General features: G+C 38.6%; 1 protein-coding gene across 8 annotated transcripts in view; it reads left to right on the plus strand.

Moving 5' to 3' along the window:
• Positions 1–22,181, plus strand: part of AGTPBP1 (ATP/GTP binding carboxypeptidase 1) — a 152,696-nt gene that overhangs the window by 94,312 nt on the left and 36,203 nt on the right. For 4 of the 8 annotated variants that reach the window (XM_073345029.1, XM_073345030.1, XM_073345031.1 and 1 more), the window contains 6 exons: positions 193–346; positions 1,128–1,308; positions 5,362–5,491; positions 7,121–7,252; positions 11,950–12,126; positions 15,158–15,318. In XM_073345029.1, coding sequence (XP_073201130.1) covers positions 193–346; positions 1,128–1,308; positions 5,362–5,491; positions 7,121–7,252; positions 11,950–12,126; positions 15,158–15,318 — 935 coding nt within the window. Of the gene's footprint in view, positions 1–192; positions 347–1,127; positions 1,309–3,835; positions 4,909–5,361; positions 5,492–7,120; positions 7,253–11,949; positions 12,127–15,157; positions 15,319–22,181 lie in introns of those variants that run through there. The other 4 variants (XM_073345032.1, XM_073345036.1, XM_073345035.1 and 1 more) reach the window with 4 other exon arrangements.

Below are 22,181 nucleotides of genomic sequence, written 5' to 3' on the forward strand. Positions count from 1 at the left end.
CCATACAAAAGAAAACATTATTCAGGTGTAGATGTACTGGAAACCTAAAAGGTATTTCATGGCCAAAGTAGTGATGGGAGAATTATCTTCTATACCTGGAACAATAAAAATAAAATACTTAAATAAATCTTTATTTGTCATATACAAAATTGCAAAGGACTTAAGTACCTTTTCATCATTTTGGGGATGAAGATGCATCTTCAGAAATTGGAATCCATGCACAACCCTCAGCAGATCTATTTTCGACAAGATATGCTGTGTGAGACCCTGTCTGGGAACAGCTGCCCTTTAGTCACTATCACAGCCATGCCAGAGTCGAATTACTATGAACATATCTGTCAGTTCAGTAAGTATAAATTCTCTCTGATCCACTTAAAATTATGTAATATTAGCTCCTTCTAAAAATGTTGATGCTTCATTTGTCTGGAATTCTGTAAAAATAGCAAAACTCAGTTATATTCATGAAATTGCCAGGGGTTGGTCTGCTCACATTTAAAACAAACAAAACAACTCCACCTGATTCTTGAATAGTTAAAGATAAATTTTGGACCTGCATGTTTTCTAAACACGATTTTTCTTTCCCAAAAAAAAAAAGTACTGTTTACTGCCAAACAAGATTTATTCTTACGCTAAACTTTTTAAAATGTTATTTCAAAACAGTCCCTAATTCCTCATTCTTTAGCGTTCTTCATGATCTCATAGCAATTCTTTTTAGTGCAAAAAATGTATTTTCCATGGAGCCCATTTCATAAATATCACATAAGGACGCGTGACGGTACCACCATGTGGCCTCCAAAACACCCTATTTTTTTCTGAATTTCTCCTAATCTTATGAAGAGAGGAATTTAAATTAGATCACGTAAGTTACCAATCATCAATTCTTTTAACAGATGGTGTTTATGTAGTTGTTTTCTCATGTTGCATTAAACTTAAAATCCATTGAGGCACTTGTGTAACAATCAATATTTATGCTAAAATCCTGTCATACTTCATCCCAAATTGATGCAAATGCATTTTGAAAAACACTGTACATCACCATCCACCACCTCGAGCTAATTATTGTTTTCAAACTGTTATTTTAATTTACTTGTATTACATCTTGCAATTTTTGTGAATGCTTCTTTTAGGGAATCGTCCTTACATTTTCTTATCTGCTCGTGTACATCCTGGAGAGACTAATGCAAGCTGGGTTATGAAGGGAACATTGGAATATCTTATGAGTAACAACCCCACTGCCCAGAGTTTACGAGAATCCTATATTTTTAAAATTGTCCCTATGCTCAACCCAGATGGTGTCATCAATGGAAAGTAAGTTAAACTGTGCTCACTGAAGTACAATTAATAAAAGATCTTTCTATATCTTGTAATAAAAACGTCTAAGTCTTGAAAATAAAAATGCAGTAGTTTTCCAGAATTAACATACAATCAGTATTCATACTTACTTTTTCATATTTGGATTTTTAGTCCTTTTTTGAGTGGTTTGCTAGTTAACAAAACTACTATATACAAATCTTACTGACAAAATATTTTCCTGATTTTCTTCAGTCAAACAATGGGTAGCAGGGTTAAAACAAATAAAAGGAAGTTCTTCACTCCGCGCACAGTCAAACTGTGGAACTCCTTGCCTGAGGAGGTTGTGAAGGCTAGTACTATAACAGGGTTTAAAAGAGAACTGGATAAATTCATGGAGGTTAAGTCCATTAATGGCTATTAGCCAGGATGGGTAAGGAATGGTGTCCCTAGCCTCTGTTTGTCTGTTTGGCAATGGATGGCAGGAGAGAGATCACTAGATCATTACCTGTTAGGTTCACTTCCTCTGGGGCATCTGTCGGCAGACAGGATACTGGGCTGGATGGACCTTTGGTCTGACCTAGTATGGCCATTCTTAGGTTCTTAACATATGTACTAGTAATTTTAAGAGCCTGCATGATCCAGACTGTGAAGAACTTACTTTTAAATGTAGAGTCTTCCTATATGCTGTCTGTGACTATGATTTGAGATGGCACTTTTGTCTAAGAATTAACTGTGGCTTTAAGTCACAGCCCTGGGTACAAGTAGTAACATGGAATTTAATAGGGAGGCTTATGCCAGTGAGAGTGGAAAAGGAAGCACAGCGTACATAGTGATGGGGCCATAGCCTCATCCATCAAGGTCATGTGTACCAGGTATGCCACAAATTCATTGGAATGTTAGAACACTACTGCAGCACAGATGTCGGAATGGAGGGCTAGCAGTGAAGTAATTCAACTATGACCCAAATATGTAGCCTAGGTTAAGGTTTATATACTGTAATGAATCCAGATTTCTCACAAAGCTGTCTCCTAGTTTTTTTTTTTTTGTTGAAGAATCAGTAGTGCAAATGTATTCCTATACAAGAACGTAATGCTATCTCTGTGTTGATTTCTCTGAATTTTACTATTAAAATATTGTGTTTTTGTTTTTGTAAATTGCATTTATAAAAATAGGTTTCAGAGTAGCAGCTGTGTTTAGTCTGTATCAGCAAAAAGAACAGGAGTACTTGTGGCACCTTATAAAAATAAGTACCTTCCATACAACTTGCTTTTGCAATATGGTTTTTCAGAACATATTTTATCATAGTTTTTACATATGCACATATACACCTCACAAATATCTCTTGGTAGAACAATAGATAGGATGTGCTGTTTATCTGCACTAAATTCTCAATTTCTTAAAGTCCCCAGATTTCTGGCTTAAAGAACACCAAATTGACACAATTTTATATATTGTTATTAACTAAGCCTACTAACTAAAATATGTTATACAAAGATATTACAAATTAAAAATAAAAAGGTCAAAATCCAACACATTTTACACATTCTCATTGAAAAATTAATAATCCTTACATCTAATGCAAGAAAAGGTGATGATTTATAATCTGTCTCAGCTAGAAGGGAGTTATGGAAGTCGATTCATATTCAAACACCTTGTCAAAAAAAAGAACTAAAGCAGGGGGAAAACAGTTCCCAATTTAATTCACTAAGGCTTAACCACAAGTTTCCACACTGTCATTCTTTTAATATTAGTATTGCCACCCAATTCCCAAAAGGATGGTCTCAGATGTTTCAATATCATTTTATTAAGGAATTCTAGGAGAAGGTCAACTTACTACATTCGGCTACTAAGAATTTAGGTGGAAATAGTTTTCTGGGGTTAAATCTATAATTACTCTTTAGTTAGTAAACATGACAGCAGGTGTGACTACTTGCTCAGAAAGTTTCTTAAAGGTGCTGACATGTGGAACATAAATAGCCCCTGTGGGCTTCACAGCTGCTCGGTTGTCCCTTTGGCCATACCTACTCTGACTGTCATAAATATAAAGGGAAGGGTAAACCCCTTTGAAATCCCTCCTGGCCAGGGGAAAACTCCTCTCACCTGTAAAGGGTTAAGAAGCTAAAGGTAACCTCGCTGGCACCTGACCAAAATGACCAATGAGGAGACAAGATACTTTCAAAAGCTGGGAGGAGGGAGAGAAACAAAGGGTCTGGGTCTGTCTGTAGTCATCTTGGCCAGGGACAGAACAGGAATGGAGTCTTAGAACTTGTAGTAAGTAATCTAGCTAGGTATGTGTTAGATTATGATTTCTTTAAATGGCTGAGAAAAGAATTGTGCTGAATAGAATAACTATTTCTGTCTGTGTATCTTTTTTGTAACTTAAGGTTTTGCCTAGAGGGGTTCTCTATGTTTTTGAATCTAATTACCCTGTAAGATATCTACCATCCTGATTTTACAGGGGGGATTTCTTTATTTCTATTTACTTCTATTTTTTATTAAAAGTCTTCTTGTAAAACACTGAATGCTTTTTCATTATTTTCAGATCCAAGGGTTTGGGTCTGTGGTCACCTATGCAAATTGGTGAGGCTTTTTATCCAACATTTCCCAGGAAAGGGGGAGTGCAAGTGTTGGGAGGATTGTTCATTGTTCTTAAGATCCAAGGGTCTGGGTCTGTAGTCACCTAGGCAAATTGGTGAGGCTTTTTACCAAACCTTGTCCAGGAAGTGGGGTGCAAGGTTTTGGGAAGTATTTTGGGGGGAAGGACGCGTCCAAACAGCTCTTCCCCAGTAACCAGTATTAGTTTGGTGGTGGTAGCGGCCAGTCCAAGGACAACGGGGGTAATATTTTGTACCTTGGGGAAGTTTTGACCTAAGCTGGTAAAGATAAGCTTAGGAGGTTTTTCATGCAGGTCCCCACATCTGTACCCTAGAGTTCAGAGTGGGGGAGGAACCTTGACACAGACACTCCAGCAATCACTCACTGGTTAAAAACTCTCGCTAATGCATGAATGCCAAGGATGTCTCTCTGTAGATTGAAAACCAAAAATCTAAAATAAAACACTTAAAATGGCTGTATGAACTTGTTAAACTTACAATACTACTTAAGTCTTTCTGAAACATTGCTTGCTGTAGACACTGATCTTCCTGGTTTCTGCTAGTCTTCTGCTAGCTAGTTGGTCTCCTGAATGCTACCAGGCTTGCCTGTGACGGGCCTTGTATGTTGGCTGATGGGTTCCATATCCCTGTCAATTGTCAGTCAAAGCAGGGGTGGAGACAAAAGCCTTGTTTTAAGTCCTGTGGATTCTGGAGTTGTGATGGTGTATACAGGGTACATGAGTTATCTTTTCAGCTACTATTTTAAAGGTTCACAGTCATGCTTTCTTCTTGCTGAGCTGAATACGATTCCATTGAAGTTACCAGCCTTCCCATCCAGTTAAGTTTGATTTGATCATCTTCATGGTTATCGGGATCTTTCCACAAATTAGCAAATAGTATGAAGAATTCTAGAAAAATTCAACAGACTCAACAAATCTATCACTGAACGTTGCTGACAGTTGACTATCTATTTAGCAGTTCCAAAATATTAAATTGAGTAGACAAATTATGGTCACAAGATCATGAACTAGGCAAAAAGGTTGAACAATAAAATCATTGACCATCTTACAAAAATTTAAATTTAAAAGGCTATTAATTTTTTTTAAAATTAGAATTTATAAATTTGGAACTGAATCTGTTAGCTTATCACACACATTGAAGCATCCAGTTTTCACAACAGATAAATTTACTTCCTCTAATCTCAGAGCAAGTAAGTAGGCAAATATCTTTAAATAAAAATTTACTTCCCTTTAATTTTAGCTGATCCAAGTAAAATATATTTGTAACCATTAAATTAACTCTTCTGCAAGAATAAAAAATGTTCTTAATACAAACTTGAATTTAAATCTCACTTGACCACACAAATTGAGTAGTTGTGACACAGGCAAAACTTAAATTAGTGAGGGTAACTTTTAAAATAAAAGTAAGGTTATATTGTGAGACATACATTTCTTTATAAATTTGTCTTTCATAGCCATCGCTGTTCTTTAAGTGGGGAGGATTTGAACAGACAGTGGCAAAACCCAAACCCAGACCTTCATCCCACAATTTACCATGCCAAGGGCTTACTACAATATTTGGCTGCTATAAAACATTTGCCTCTGGTGAGTATGTGTGTTTGCCCAAAACAGGCATTTCAGAATCATTTTAGCTTTTTGTATAGATACTGTCTCGCTCTCTCTAAGAGAAAATACATGTATAGGCCCTTGCAACTGCTTCACAAGTTTACAAATGAGACTTGGAGGGTTCATCAGAAATTTCTGGAACTATTTCCAGTTGTATTAAACAAGAGCAATGACTGTGGTTAATGCTACAAAAATATTTAATTATAACTCCCCAGTTTTGATTAATTCTTGAGCCTTTCAATACTGTGTATCTAGCATTTGTTCCCAGGCATTGTTGAGTTAGAGGGTAGAAAAAAGCCTCATGTTCTGAACATCAGAGGGTGGGGTGGGTTTGTTTTGTTTTTAAGGCAGCTGTAGTAACAAAAACAGTTGAATTCACAAAGTTTTACGTGTGCTGCATTGCTAGGTTTGAAATTTTCTTTGGAAATGGTTTAGTTGGAGTTTATAAAACAGCAATTTGGAACATATGCAATATGCCTAAACTTCACATTGGTACTTATATTGTACAGTATATGTGCATAACTACATAAGTTCCCAATCCTGCCGAAATGTGTGCATATACATAATATTGTACTGGTGAGTCATCACTTTGAAACCAATGAGATGTCATTGCAGAATCAGGACCCAAGGGTCAAATCATGGTGTCCCTATAGGGTTTAATGTGGAAGGGAGAGACTGGATTCTCCCAGCCATTTTCGGTCTTCCTCTTTCCACTCTTCCCCTTAGGTTTCAGAGCAGCAGTCGTGTTAGTCTGTATCCGCAAAAAGAAAAGGAGTACTTGTGGCACCTTGGAAACTAACCAATTTATTTGAGCATAAGCTTTCATGAGCTACAGCTCACTTCATCTTCTCCTTAGGAAGTTCAGAAGAGAGGAGCTCTAATCCTTATAGGAGGCACATGAGTGTAGAGCTCTTCCCTCACTCCATGCACATTTTCAATTTACTTTTCAGTATGCAGTTAAGTTAGCTATGCATATATGTGTAACAAAATCTTCCTTAGTTGTGTGGTTTGAGTTCAGGAAAAATGTTCAGTCCATCAAAAATCTAGTGTGCATGCAGCTTTGAAAGGCTCATAACTCCATTTAACCATCTTATTTTTAATAGAACACTCAAAGGTACTTCAATAGCAGGATTCTTTTTATGCCAATTTTTTTAACCCCAGCCATTACAGCTGTAGATAAAGTTTAAAAAATGTTAAATAGGGTTGAAGAGTAGTTTCTTTCGCTCTCCTCGTAGTAAAAAATGACTGCACAGATTGAGTAAAATATTAAAAAATAAGAAAAGCTTTGGCAAAGACCAGTTTCTGTCTGACAGATGAGTTTTTCAGGAAATTATGAGCAAATGAGAACAGGAGTTTGAACAACTTAACTCTAGTGGTTGCTGCTATTGCTTCTGCTGTGATAAAAATGTTAAGTCATGCACTCTGAATTTGCTGGAAAAAAAACCTATGCTTTCTTAATAAACAGGTTGATTGTATAATGTGCCTTTCATTTGCTAATGCTGTTTTTTTAGTATATGTAAACGAATACACTTAGGATGAGAAGTGAGGGAAATATATGATGCTGAGGCCTGTTTTAAAACATTGCTTTAATTTCTCCAATTTTTGTAGGTTTACTGTGATTATCATGGTCATTCTCGTAAAAAGAATGTATTCATGTATGGCTGCAGCATCAAAGAGACAGTGTGGCACACTAATGTTAGCGCTGCCTCTTGTGACCTGATTGAGGACCTTGGTTATAGGGTGAGTAAAAGTTAAACCTTCAAGTAAGTTGTGAAAGTATAACTATATCTTGATTTCCTCATGTTACTTTCCACCCCCCCACCCCAAATAAGAACAATGTTAATCTGGTCTAAAATGGAAAAGGTGTTTATGTACTTATGCTTTGTCAGAGTATTCATCCACAATAATAGGTGGCGTTTGCTTGTCCCTAGGCTATGCCATTCTCTAGGTACAGGAGATGGTGTGGGGCATCTGCAACATACAACAATTTATGCTTTGGGATTCGTGCAGTAAGACACATGCAGGCGCACAGATAGGTGTGCCTGATGAATATAATTTTTGGATCTAAACTGGAAAGTAAAGTTTTTGATTGCTTTTACTTTTCTCTCTCTGGAAAGCGGCATGGGCAACTTTGTTTCCTTGTTTATGCTGTTCTCAAGTCTGAGCGACCGTGTCATTGTATAGAGTTTGATTACAGTCTCCCTGTACAATTTGCATGCACAGTACAAAAACAGTTCCCTGACTTCCATAATATGTAGCAGATTATTTTTTCAGACATTTTTTCAAATAACTTCCACAACCTTGTATACGCAGCATGCTGCTTTACAACACTCCATGCCCACTTAAAACTATCACTATTTTTATGTTCATGAATGTTCTCGAATATTTTATAGAATAATAGTATTCAACTATAAAAGAACAGGTATCACATTTGTTGAGCTTTTAAAAAAGTCAGTTTTATTATAGGTATAATTACCTCAGTATTTGTAGCATTCCATATGCTTCCCTACTTTCTCATCCACAGAGTACCTCAGAAATACTATACATACTAAGAGACATTGTTTAATTGGTTTCATCATCTAAGACAATTTGGAAGTGTAAGGGGGACTGCTGTCATGGGGGAAGAAAAAAACCAAGTAAACTTCTGAAAACAGAAAAGTATTCTGGAATCTAGGGAGGTATTTGGACAAAGTAATCAGTTATGTTGTGATACTTAACCTGTGCTAGTCAGAGGAATACTCTTTATATGTCAGGGAGTGCCAGACAGTTGGATTAGATTACTGTCATGTAGCCAGGAAGGGGAAACAAAGAAAAACACGCTCTGAGAAGGAGGGATGTAGACAAGAGAGTCAACTGTCACAAAATAACAATTAAATAATCCTTCATTTGACATAGCTGAGTGTTTTATCTTTATTCTTCTAATTAAACAAGACAAAAAAATTGTCTATTTCATTAAACAAAAGTGAAAGGTAGAAGTAATTCAGCTTTTCAAAACATTATTATTAACTGAACTAACTAAGCAATACTTTTCTAGATTTTTTTGAAAAATGTTAAACTATGAACAGAATCATGAACGCTTCAATATCACTTTCATATAGCAAACACTTTTGTCATACTCTTTATTATTCACTTAATTGATGGATTTAGATCAATTATTACAGGCAAGGCTAGTAGCATTGCCTATTATTAAGGCTGCCAAACACTTCCCATTGTTAGATCCTGTTTTCACTTGCTTACAAAACTTTGCCCATTCGATCTGAAATTTTCCATGAGGATCTCTGCCTCGGTCTTAATTATTTTGGAAAATTTCAGACTAAAGAGTTGAGCCATTTTTGATAATGAAGCTAGGGAAAATATATTCTGCTGATACTAAATTTGCTAGCCGCCCCCCCCCCTTTTTTTTTTTTTAAAGAAACTCCTAAACAGGAGTGGAGTCTTGAAATTAGTTGGGAGAAGCCCTTTGTGTCAAGGATGTGACTTTGCTGATCCCCCTAAAAATCTGCCCAAGTTATAAATCTCTGAAAGAGTGCAATTTGCACATGCTTAACAAAGACTTGCTAGAGGTTCACAGCTAAATTCCCAGAAGATTCCATGAGCACTAAGCCTGCTCCAGGCTGGGGCTGTGAGGAGATTAGCAGAACTGTCTCTGTAATTGCGACTCTCGGTTGCTGCAGCCTGTGCCAGGTCCAGACCCTGGAACAGAGAGCCGGGAAACTCTCTGGCTCTGTGCCCCTCCTGCTGACACCTAGGCAGTGTGGAAGAGGCACCTGATCTGAATGCAGAGGGAGCAAGAGCTAAACCTGGTGGGAGATTGCGGGGAAGGGGAGGACATAGATTGGAATAAGGAGTCTGGGGAGGGGTGGGGGTTGGGACTGGAGACTGTCAGGGTTAGGATATGAGGGGAAAACTAGGAGTTGGGGTGGAGGGAGTCTACAGTTGGCTGGGTAATGAGAATCTGACTGGGAGCTGGGTGAGAGGAGACTGGGACTAGGACCCAGTGGATTGGAGGAGACTGAGACCCAACTAGGAGCCAAGTGGAATACTGGCACTGTCTGGGCAAGGAGACTGGGAACACTGAATAGTTGCTCATTACATGAGCACCATTCATCTTGTGCACTGAAAGAGGCAGAGGTCCTGTGGAAAAAGTCGTTTATGATCATGTAATTAGACTGTTTCATACTGCATGCACGCAAGGGGGCTGTATTACGTTTGCATGGGTAGCCTTAATTCTGGCATTTCCTAATTTTTGAGTGCTTGAATTTGCAACCATAATGTTTTAATGTAATTTTTGCAGTGTAATATTTTTCCAGTGCATTATTACTGCATAAATCTGTTTGATAAGGATTTTTAAATTAAGAGTTCAAAATAACTTTTTTTTTGCATAGTCACAGTGACTGTAAAACAATCTTTCCTACAAAATAAGTGTCTTATTGTGTAGTTTCACTGCCACCTTGTGGCAATCACAAATATATACAGTTGTTTTTTTCTTTTTACTTTGAGGATGACTTTTTTTTAAGGAGGCCCAATATCTGCACCTGTTTGCATACCTACTTTTTTCTTTACAGGTGTGCTCACTGATCAGGTGACTGTACATGCAAATAGCTAGTTATGAATCTAACAAGTGCAAACAGTTATGCATGCTTTTTGTTGCTCAGACATAAAAAGACCCCCAAATGCTACTGGATTGTTTCCCTTACAATTTTTTAAGTGTCTCTGATTATTTACAATTTCATTATCCACTTCAATCACTTAAATCTTGTCTACACTATGAAATTTCAGATATTTGCACCAGTTTTAGTAACAATGTAAGTATTATAGACCAGCCTTTTGAGTTTTTTGACGAGGGCTGAAATGTCTGCCCTGAGTCTATATCAGCACTTGAACCATTTGCTAATTAAAACGGGTACAGAATTTTTATAGAAGTGCAGTGTGTCCATATTGCTAGAAATGGAGAGAGTAGTCCTATCATATGGCCAAACAAATTAAAATAAGTTGAAAACGTATAACTTTTTTGCATCTGTCACATGTAGCAACATATTTTTGACTGAAGTGAAATCATTTCTATGAACTTTCCAAGAGTGAAGGATCAGGGTCAAAGAGAGAGAGACCTGCAAGTGAACAGCTGAAATAAGTGTAATATTTTCCAGCTACTGAAGAATTGAAGTTACCAAATGCTGTTTAGCACTTATATGTACACCAAAACCTCATATTTTAAATTTAACAGTTGAGGTTTGTGGGGTGAGTGGTTATCTCTGGCATAATTTAATACAGCTGCTCCCAGTTTTCTTATTTTTATGAACAGATGCCTTAGGAGATCACCTGATATTTGAAAAGCTATTCTACTATTAGGTACGATTTTCAAATCATATATGAGAATCACTCTCCAGTATTCTTGTTTAAATAAATTCTACACCAATATTATTTCCCAAGTGGTATAATCCCAAGGCAGTTTGTTTATATAATGTACTCAGTGCTTTAGTGTGCTGGGCTGAAATGTTGCTGAATAGTCTCTTCATAATAGAGCCTTTGTACATATAACTTTTTACTCTGGCAATTTTGACTATTGCTTGTAGTTTATTTGGTTAGAACATTACGAATGATATCATCTGAATAGGTCACCAAGTCCATATCAAATTGATGTGCTGTACCCGTGAAAAATAGAGGAATTAATTTAAAGACACATTTTTCAAATAAAGCCCCAGTTCAACATAAGCCTGATCCAGAGCTTATTGACGTCTATGGAAAGACTCCCATTGACTTCGGTGGTGCTTTGGATCAAGCCCAAATGCTTACACATATGGCTAACTTTCAGCCTATCCCTGTTCGGCAAAGCACTAATGGTAAACTTGCACTGACTTCAAAGATTAAAATTAAATGCACATAGTTAAGTGTGTTGGGCCTCAATCTAGCAAACAATTGAAACGTACATACACACTGAAGTCTGTGAATAGTTCTATTGAATTTGAATGTATTCACATGCTTAAAGTTAAGTGCTTTTGCTGAATCAATGTCAGAAATACTATATAGTATTTTAAAATCTAGAACTTCCTATACATTGAAACTGAATATTAATCTAAATTACATTTCCCTTTTGCACTTGGCTCAGCTTCAACAATAAAACCAAATTAGTCATGCATAGAGTCAAATCTTTTCTACTAGGCACTTCACTTTCTATTTTTTATGCACTTGACTCTCTCACTATTTTAATAATAGGGTTGTAAACGCTACCGGGGAATTTTTAAAGGTGGGGGAAGAATGAATCAGTTGGGGTTCTTGGCTCTTTTTAAATAATGAAAACATTACTTTGGATGGATTTTGCAAAATCTTCCTATTTTTTTTTAAACTAGAATTTGAGATCTGAACTGTCTGATTAATATACTGTGGTTTCACATTTTCATAAAAACAAATTGAGTCTTTTTCAAATTACTATCCTATAGACTCTTCCTAAGATTCTCAGTCAGATTGCCCCAACATTCAGCATGAGCAGCTGCAGCTTTGTAGTGGAAAAGTCCAAGGAATCAACAGCACGTGTAGTTGTCTGGAGAGAGATAGGAGTACAAAGGAGCTACACAATGGAGAGCACGTTATGTGGCTGCGATCAGGGCAAATATAAGGTAAAGAAACTAGATGAAGTGAAACCCTATGTGTGGATTGAGTTTACCATTTCCACTGATAGCACTTTCTAAAACCCAGCTTGTCTGTTTTTTTAAAAAAAGGTGCATGAACATCCTGCTATAGGGCTTTTTACATTATATTGAAATAGACTGTTTTGCACAATATAATGTAGATTCCTTCATTATTCTTTTGGATCTGTCATTCTAAAAATGTAATGTGTATGTTCTGTTGATTGTCCATATTAACAAGACTATAATAATCAAGTAAATAAAAATATTTATGGTTGAAATTTTAAACCTACAAATGAAGAAATTCATGGTTCTTACTGTAATTTGGAAACAATTACTTTATCAGTTACCAGTACATTCAAGTATTTTAAAACAGACTTCTTGGATACATGACCATTAGCAAGCTTTTGCGATGTGAGGAGCTCTCCTCTTGGTACAGTCTAGAGTGATACACCAGATATTGGGTAATGTCGCCTCCAGAATTCTCTTCCATGGCAGCAGGAGGAGGCAGATAAAGCCAAATATGTTCATGCTACTTTAGCAGTTCGCTGTTCAGCAGTGAATAAAAGTAGTTAAATTTTGCCTGCTTTCCTGCCTCCCTCCCACAACTTGGGAACTTGTCTTTTAAAATTTTATTTTCTTCAAAAGTGTCCCAGCAGTGCTGGATGAGAAAATCAGGGCCAGCCTGTGTTTCCAGTGCAGTACAAGCCTGTTGCCTTATGCCTTTTTTTGTATTACCCAACAACCAACAGTTGAATATTGCTAAAAAGTACAACCAGTCGAAAATAGTGGATGACTTGAAGCCTCCTCCATCTTCTTTCCCTTCCCACAGTGCCTCAAACATTGCTGCAGGCTGAAGCAGAGAGGCAAGCTGAAGCAGGCTTAGAAAGTAAATGACCCCTGAATGCCAAAACATCCCACACAGTAGCTTCTCCTGTTTGCAAGCAGACCTCAGCCATGTTGAACAGGCGGACCAGAAGGCTGCAAACCAGGTAGAGAGTGAGGTATCATTATCCTATTCCAGCATGCCAAACCAGGCTCTCTTCGCCTACTGACAAAGCACACACCTCAGCAGGTTTCTCAGTAGGCCCATATAGAGTACATTAATTCCTATTGTGTACCTAGTACAAAATAGGAATTAAAAGTATACCTGTGATGGATTAGTTCCGAAATATTCCCTGACCACCTTCTGTGGTCCTGAGATGGGGATGCTTTTAGGGTTCCTGTTGACAATAAGGCATCCAGGAGTCCCACTGACCAAAAATCTTCAGAATACTTTTTAGATACATAAGGTAAAGTATGGGATGCCAAACTGAAATTTAGGAAAATTAACTTCCAAAGGCCTCAATCAGACCTCAGGTAAAAAAGAGTAGAAATCAAATGGAAAATCTATACAGTTGAGTCAGACTGAGAAATCCGTTATCCAGAAAGGAAAACCCCTTCATGCTTATTACAAACCAACCAAAAAGATCAAATCCCTGCACAATAATCTTTTCTTTGGAGTCAGTGCAATGAGAGAGATTTCCATCTTCCTATGAAGGCAAAGAGAACATCTGGGATGCCTGGCCTCTAGAAATGTCCACACTCTCGTTATGAGAAGGAAATCATGAGATTCATCTGGCAGATTAAGATCAATTGATAGAACAAGAAAGAGGCAAAAGTCTTCCAAGAAAAAGTACAGAGGAAGTATGTTCCTCATCTAACTTGTGTTCTACTGAGAAATGGCACCCAAGTTAAGCTCTTGAAGATGCTCATATCTTACATCAGCCTATTCTAAGGTCTGAGAACAGTGGGGGTGGGAGGGAGAGCACATGACCTAGATATACTACTTCAATAGGCTAGGAGACCTTTGTTTTCCAGTATTTGACATGGCAATGGAACCCCTGGTGAACATGCCATTATAGGAAGATTCTTCTCTGCCAAAGACGACAAACTTCCTGGCCTCTGGTATCTTGAAACCAGCTGCCTGAAATCTGAGTGCCAACAACGAAGTAAAAAGGGTTATTCACCCAAAGCAGTCTCCACCTTAGTTATAGCAAAGAAAAATCCATCCAGCACATTAAATGCTATGTCTGAAAGAAAAAAATAATATACATTTGTAAAGAACGGAATATAGTATAAGACTTCATCTAGCCCAAATTCTACTCATCCAAAATTACCTCCAGACAGCTGAGCCTGGGTTTGAAAAGAAACTCGATAATGATTATTATAAGAATTATATGTAATAGCAATTGCAAAAATTCAAAAGATCAGATTGCAGAATAGACATTTATTTTTCCGGCATCCTCAACGAAACTGTAGCTTGCTCCAACATCCATGTGAAACAATCTTTGGCTGAAGCAGACTTTTGAGTCCATCACTTCCTAGAAATCAAGAGGGTATCCACTGTGGCAATAACTTTGAACTGAAAAATTTTAGAATTTGGCAACTGTGCAATACTGCTCTATGAAAGAGTTAGGTATGATAGTTTCTATTCATTCTTATTCATGAATTATTAAGAATGAATTATTTATTCCTTCATTCTTGGTAAGAAATTTTGTAAATTAGTTTTTAAACAAATTGGTGTATTTTACTGAATTTTATACACCCGGAATATACTAATTTCTTTTCATTCTGACAGAACTTCCTGAAGAAAATTATTTTAGATTAAAAATTAAATACTGTAAATTCAGTTTCTGTGAAAAATGACTTAATATTCAACTGTTCTTATAAACTGTGATTTAAGAATCTGATTTCTCTTCAGTGCTCCAAGTGTAATCCACATTTGCATTGATGGGAATTAAGCTCCAGCACAGAGGGCAGAATATACCTCTGAGATCCTGAAGTCTTCTAGAAATGGCTGCTCTATCCAAGATTAAAATTAACCTTTTAATTTTTTTAATTCCTTCTTTGTAAGCATTTATGTATAAATTCTTGTCTGCATTTCACAGCTAATTTGGAGCAAAATAAAGTAAAATGTAACAAAATACTGGAATGTGGTTATAAGCTAATAGAGTGTATCTATATTTTATTTCATGCATAGGGGTTGCAGATAGGGACACGAGAACTGGAAGAGATGGGAGCCAAATTCTGTGTTGGCTTACTGCGTTTGAAAAGACTGACCTCTCCACTGGAATTCAGTCTGCCTTCTAGCCTCCTTGACATTGAAAATGAGTTGATTGAATCAAGCTGTAAAGTAACAAGGTAAAACAAATGAATTGCATTTGACTTTCCAAAGAAATAAATTTCCATAGTGTCTAAAACATTAAAAAATCAGGCAAAAGCTTACACAAATGAAGGTTTTAAAAATGTTTAGAATGTGTCCTACTGTCACAAGTGTCATGTACGTTATTAAATGTTGAAAGGTTTTTATTATTTCACATTGTAAAAAAAAAAAAAAAAAGGTTTAACTGATGACTACATTTGAAGCAAACTGGAATATCAGATAGCTTGAGAGAACAAAAATACAAATTGGTAATTATCAACCAGATTTGTTGGTGTAAACTTGTCTGGCTCCATTGACTTCTGTGGCAGTTTACCCCAGTGGAGGGTTTGGTTCCGTAATGCTAATTCACTTTGGGAGTATATGCTTCAATCATTGTTTACTCTTGGTAAGAGATCTGTGTGGAAGTGTTAATGGATAAAACCCATGGATGTTTCTACAGTTCAGTGGAGGTGCTATAATTGATATTTTATTGAAGTGAATTAGTATGGGGGAAGTCAACTTCACAATTCTGCTGTTTTGCGTTTTGACACTAGACAATTCCGTCTAAGGTTGGGCTGCCAGAATGGTATTACAATGGCTTACAATGAGCTGGTTTCTCTTTGCAAGAGAGAGACACACACTTGCTTTCTGTTTTAAACAAAAATACTGCAGAGTACAGCAAAAATGTGGCAATAACATATAGAAACTTGATCTGCGCCTCCCCCTCCCCAATGATTTTTTCCCCCCTATACCTGGTATTGGGACAGTCACTTGAAGAATCTTGTTGGATGTATTTCAGTAAAATACATTTTCTGTAAACAAACTATCATAGTAACAGCTGCTGTGCCTGACCATCTCTGTAGCAGGAGGGTGCAGCTCTTCTATCCCTTAATGAGGGCGCACAGGGTGAGATGCTATTCTGACTTTGCTAATGGTCTTAGCAAACGCTTATTGAGTATGCTCATTATAAATAAAGGCTAGCTTTTAAATTCTTCGCCACCCCCCCCCCCCCCCCCCCCAGTTGTAGCATGGATTACTAGTCACAAACTAGTTTTGGAGGTTGTGTAATGAATTTAAGAAAAGTCTGGAATTCATTGATTAGTTTCATTTCTTTTTATTTGAAAATGTCTTTCTTCCCTCCCCATATCTTCCCATAACTCAGAAACCTCTAAATGGAGTTTCCTCAAACTTTCCATTTTGAGCTTCAGCTCCAAGGAAAATATTTTGGAAAGCTTTATCCCAAAACAATACTTTTTTCATGAAAAGAAATTATAATAAAAATATATTAACATTAATTACAGCTTTTGTGAAAGCTGTACCTGCTACTTACCTAGTGGTTTTTATTCAAGGGTCTCAAAGTGCTTTAGAATTTGTTAAATCCTGCAGTATCCCTGTGAGGGAGGGACGTATTTTATAATTACAACCATTTTACAGATGGGCAAACTGAAACACAGGGGTTAAGTGATGTCTTACCCACAGTTACACAGGAAATCAGTGGAAGAGGTTTTCATTTGGAAGTATGTGTGGCGATTAGTTCATGTATTATAAAACATTTTTAAACAGAATAAAAACAATAGAAGTAACTTTGTTTGAATATAATCAGTACTTACACAGTCCTAAAGTAACAATAACCTTATAACTAGTTTCAATCAATGAAGTATAATTTGACATGTAAATGATGTCACTTTGAGTAACAGTTAATAAATGTGTGAAGAAAAAGCATTTATTGGTGGTCTGGTACTCTGTAGCTTTGAGGTGCATTTTCCTTCATGAAATATCTCTGCAGATTCCTCTTGTAGGAATTTGTATGCTATGCCTCACAATCAATGGAATTATTTAAAGCAATAAATTATTAGGAGGTATGTGTATGGATCATGGGTCAAAGAATCTTTTTCCCCATTAATGGTCTTTGTCCACCTGCTAAGCAAAAGCAGTTACAAAATATTGCTTTTAATCTCTTGTTTTGATTGGTGCCTTTAATTTTTTAAAAAAAGTATATAATGGCTATTAATAGTTTTGTAGTAATTTTCAGTGTTTTTAGTAGTTCATCTAAGGTTTCAATTCTATTCAAACTATCAAAATGGTGCATCTCAAAGTGTTTGGGCTTTAAAAAAAAAATGCTTTTTGCAATAGTAACAGGTTTCAGAGTAGCAGCTGTGTTAGTCTGTATTCGCAAAAAGAAAAGGAGTACTAGTGGCACCTTGGAGACTAACCAATTTATTTGATCATAAGCTTTCTGAATGCATCCGATGAAGTGAGCTGTAGCTCACAAAAGCTCATGCTCAAATAAATTGGTTAGTCTCTAAGGTGCCACAAGTACTCCTGTTCTTTTTGCGAATAGTAACAGGATTATCCTCTGACTAGACATGTTAGATACCTGAGGTGAAGGCAATGATTTCAAGAGGGCTGGTCTTTTAATTTTTTACCAGTTTGCTATTACCAAACCGCTAACTGAAGATTTCAGTTGTTTGCTAAATTTACAGTGGAATCTGAAGCTAGTTTTATGAAGGAACAAAGGAGGCAAACTTAAAAGCGACTGGTATTCTCTGATTATTATTGCCTCTCCGATTCAAACTGTCCCTCCCTTCTCTTATTTGGAGAATGCATGTATTTTGCTGAGGTAGAGAGGAACTGAAGACAGGTAGTGGAAGGACAGGCTTTTCTTAACTGCAATTTGAAGTGGTCAGACCAATGGTCAGTTTGTGCATGCCACCGACCTGTTCATGCCTTTAAACAGTTCCATGGCTCATCAATACGCAATATTCTACAGCAGTGGTTCCCAAACTTGTTCCGCCGCTTGTGCAGGGGAAGCCCCTGGCAGGCCGGGCCGGTTTGTTTACCTGCCGCGTCCGCAGGTTCGGCCGATCGTGGCTCCTAGTGGCCGCGGTTCGCTGCTCGAGGCCAATGGGAGCCACTGGAAGGTGCACGGGCCGAGTGACTTACTGGCCGCCACTTCCAGCAGCTCCCATTGGCCTGGAGCAGCGAACCATGGCCACTGGGAGCCACGATCGGCCGAACCTGCGGACGCGGCAGGTAAACAAACCGGTTCGGCCCGCCAGGGGCTTTCCCTGCATAAGCGGCGGAACAAGTTTGGGAACCACTGGTCTACAGTATGGGTCTGCAGAAGCAATATAAAACCTTCCTCGTAGCTGGCTCAAAGTGGTTACAGTTTGAGGTGGATGAGACCAAGAATGCCAGGTCAGGTCATTGACAACAAGGAGAGATTAGGAAAAGGAAAGAAGGATTATTGGGGGAGGGGAGACTATTTGGAAGGAGAAGAGGAGTGATAGGTCCCCAGGGAATGGGAAACTGTTCTAGGGGGCAGCTTGATAGAAGGCATAAAGTAGAGAGTGTAAACAATAAGGAGTGTCAGGAGCAGAAGATGGCTTTAGCAGTGTGATTGTGAATAGACTGGAGAAGGGAGAGATGTAAAAGAGCAGGTCAGGAAGAATGCTATATTGGCAAGGTGAGAGTACACCAAGTTGTGGGCGAGGGTTTTAGCAGTGGGAACAGTGAAGAGGAAGGGTGGACTTGGTACACTTAAGTAAAAAGACTTAGCAGAAGAATGGACAAAGGGAGAAATCAAAGGCTATTACATATGGGTTCCAAGCATGAGAGGCAGGAGGGATAGCAAAGCTGTCTAGAGTGGTGGTGAAGGGAGGTAGAAAAGAGTGATAAGGAGAAACGGTATATTCAGTTTTAGGGAGAGTGAATTTGATGTAGTACTGGGATACATCTGCAGTGATATCTCTCTTAAGCAACTACTTGGCCTGACAAAAATTGGTGACTTGCTGGGAATGGACATCAAATAGAGATGAAGCAGAACTGTGCTTCAGTGTCCCCAACAGTACTGAATAGTCTATTAAAACAGGAGGTTGCCTAATATATTCCCATTGATTCAGATACCAACCACAGTGAATCCTGTGCATGAGCTGATCAAGAGTGAGTGTAGAGGGAACAAAGGCAATGTGCTCCATTGGATAATTCTGCCATATCTATTTAAATATTACATTTAGAGACTGTTTCTTTATATGTTTGTATAGTGCCAACCACGATGTGGCCTTGATTTCAGTTGGGGTCACTAGGCATGACCATAATATTAACAGTAATAGCAATGTCCAAAAAGACAGAAACAGAAAAGGAAGAGAATGAGGATTGAATAAAGAAGTAGTCAGCAAGGTGAGAGGCCACAAAAGTTCAGTGTCTTCCTGACTAGTGCTCAATGCTTTTTCTGTGCCATCAAGATCTCTTGCAGGCTGATGAGAGGGAGAGAATTCACCCTTCTGATGGAAACAGCCTGCCTTCCCCAACCTCCCTTTGGGGATCCAGTCAGTGGAGGACTGCATCTTATTATCTACAAAATGCAGTACTTAAACTTAAGATTTAAAATTTACAGAAACAATATAAATCATGTCTTTCATCATGTTTGCTTAATTGTGCAAGACAGAGAAAGGGTTAGGACATAATTGCATGACCTGGAGTGTAGAGTTAATTGCAGCTACAAAACACATTAGAACAGTAGGTCACTGGAAAGGTCATTTAGTCTTTGTCCATGTAAACCCACAGAGTGGCAAATGATATTTACAATCTGTCAGTTTCTAGTTATTTTGCAGTTACATCATTAAAACTACCATAAATATAATGTGTTAGAAGTTTATTGAGGTTTACTTTCCTTTGAACAGAGTACATTTAAATCAGGAGGTAATTAAAGAAAGATAAACCTCTTCAATAAAATGAAACAGTAATGTTTTTATGTTTGGGATGCCTTTATTTATTCTACTTAATTTTAAGTGTTTGCTCTATTTATAACTGACATAATTTCTACAGAAAACGTCTTGTAAGATTTTTCAGGAGATTAAAAGTGCAATCGAGTGTGTTAGCTGTAACCTCTAAAACAACTGAAATGATTCTATGCATATGTTTTCTGTGCATGTTAACCATAAAGTAAAAAATTGCAGGGTTAGTTAACCTGTGATAGTCTAATTTATGAGTATGTGACCACATGTACTATGCTGTCACTTCCTCCACCTTACTCATGAGGGCATTCTGCACCAAAAAATAAATTCTTAGCACAATATTTTAAAATTCTGTAAAATTCTGCACATTTTATTTGTCAAATAAATGCAGAGGCTCCAGCATGGCATTGGGGAGCACAGGACACTGGATGCACAGAGGTGGGAGATCACTGTGCAGCTTCCCCCTGGGACACAGACTCAGCGATGAGGCTGCACTCAACCCTGACACAGTGCAAGGACCCAGCCTGCCTCAAAAACACTTCAGAGCCCTGCCCCTCTGGACCAGGTGCACCAGGTCTGGGTAGGCAGGCTCAGCAAGGCATGATCCAAGCGTGGAGGGGCTTAATGTAGGGGGATCCAGGTGTGGGTTTAAAGGGTTCTGTGTGGGGCAATCTGGGTGTGAGTGGCTCAGTGGAGGATCCGTGTGTAGAGTGGATCTGGATGCACAGGGGCTTGTTAGGGGGTTCTGGGTGCAACGGTAATGGGACTCTGGGGGAGGGGGTCCAGGTGAAGGTAGTTGGGGCTCAGCAGAAGAGGTGTCCGGGTGTGGGGGGATAGAGCTCGGCAGTGGGGGTCTGGGTGTGGAGAGCTCAGTGGTGGGCTCCAGATGCTGGGGGAGTGGGGCTCAGTGGGATGGGGATCCAGATGCAGCTGGTTGAGGTTTGGAATGATGGGGGTGCAGGTGGCTTGTCAGGATGGTCCAGGTGCAGGGGAAGTGGGGCTCATCAGGGAAGTTCGGCGTGCAGGGGGGATGAGGCTCGGCAGGAGGGTCTGGGTATGAGGGGGTTTGGATGCACAGGGGTTGGGCGGATGGGGGAAGCACCTCCCTGTACAGTGATCCCTCTCCCCGCAGTTGAGGAGCGATGGGGGTGGAGTGTTTGCAGAGCTTCCTAAGCTGGGGGAGAAATCTGGGGGTGGGTCAGACACAGCTCCGGATGCTGTGCACGGGAAGAGGAAATCCTGTTCTTCCCAGCCCAGCCGGGACTAGCAGCTGAGCGCAGGGTAGGAGCCGCCAGCTGGGTCTTCCTCAGTCCTGCCCTCTGCCCCAAAGTGATTTACCTCTCTACCAGCTGCCCTGGGCACCCAAAACATACTACTGGGGCGGGGTCACATGACCGCACTTGTAGCTTCCTTTTGCTTCCCCCATCAGAGAGTCATTTTTCTGCGAGAAAGCAAAGAAATCTGTGGGGGACATCAATCCTGTGCAGAATTCCCCAGGGAGTACCACCTGCACTGGCTCTGCATCTGACTGTGTCAAGCAACACAGTTATCTGGTGCATATCCCAAAATGTATAGCAACACAACTCTGTTGCTCTACACTTGCACTCACAGGGTGTTACGGGACAATTTGACTGCCCACTCCAGGAATTGGGAAGGCAGTTTAACTAAGAGAACACACATGCTTTGTTTTAGACATAGTAAATACTAATCAGAAGATGAACTGAAATGAACTAAAATGACATAGAAAAGCATGAGTCAAATGAAAACAGCCATTAATTACAAAATAGCTATTCTCAAGATATGCATGTTAAGAAAAGTGGAGAAAAAAAATTTCTATTAAAACCTTGCACTTTTCTATCTTCATTTAGCTTTAAATGACAAAAAGGCATAGCCAACTAATTGAATATACTTGTGGTTCAATATTAAGAATGTTCAAGAGACTAAATAACCAACCTCAGCCAAATTTATTGGCTAAAGATAAGGCAATAGACTACAGGAAAGACAGAGTTAATCCATTACCGGTCCTTCCCAGGAGGCAGTCTTGCAATGTGTTTGGTTCACCTTACACAGAAGATGTGCTTCCCAAAAGCCCCCTTAAACTTCCCATCTTTTATAGATGGCTGTTT

The sequence above is a fragment of the Lepidochelys kempii genome, chromosome 5 (assembly GCF_965140265.1).
Source record: "Lepidochelys kempii isolate rLepKem1 chromosome 5, rLepKem1.hap2, whole genome shotgun sequence".
Lineage (NCBI taxonomy): Eukaryota > Metazoa > Chordata > Testudines > Cheloniidae > Lepidochelys > Lepidochelys kempii.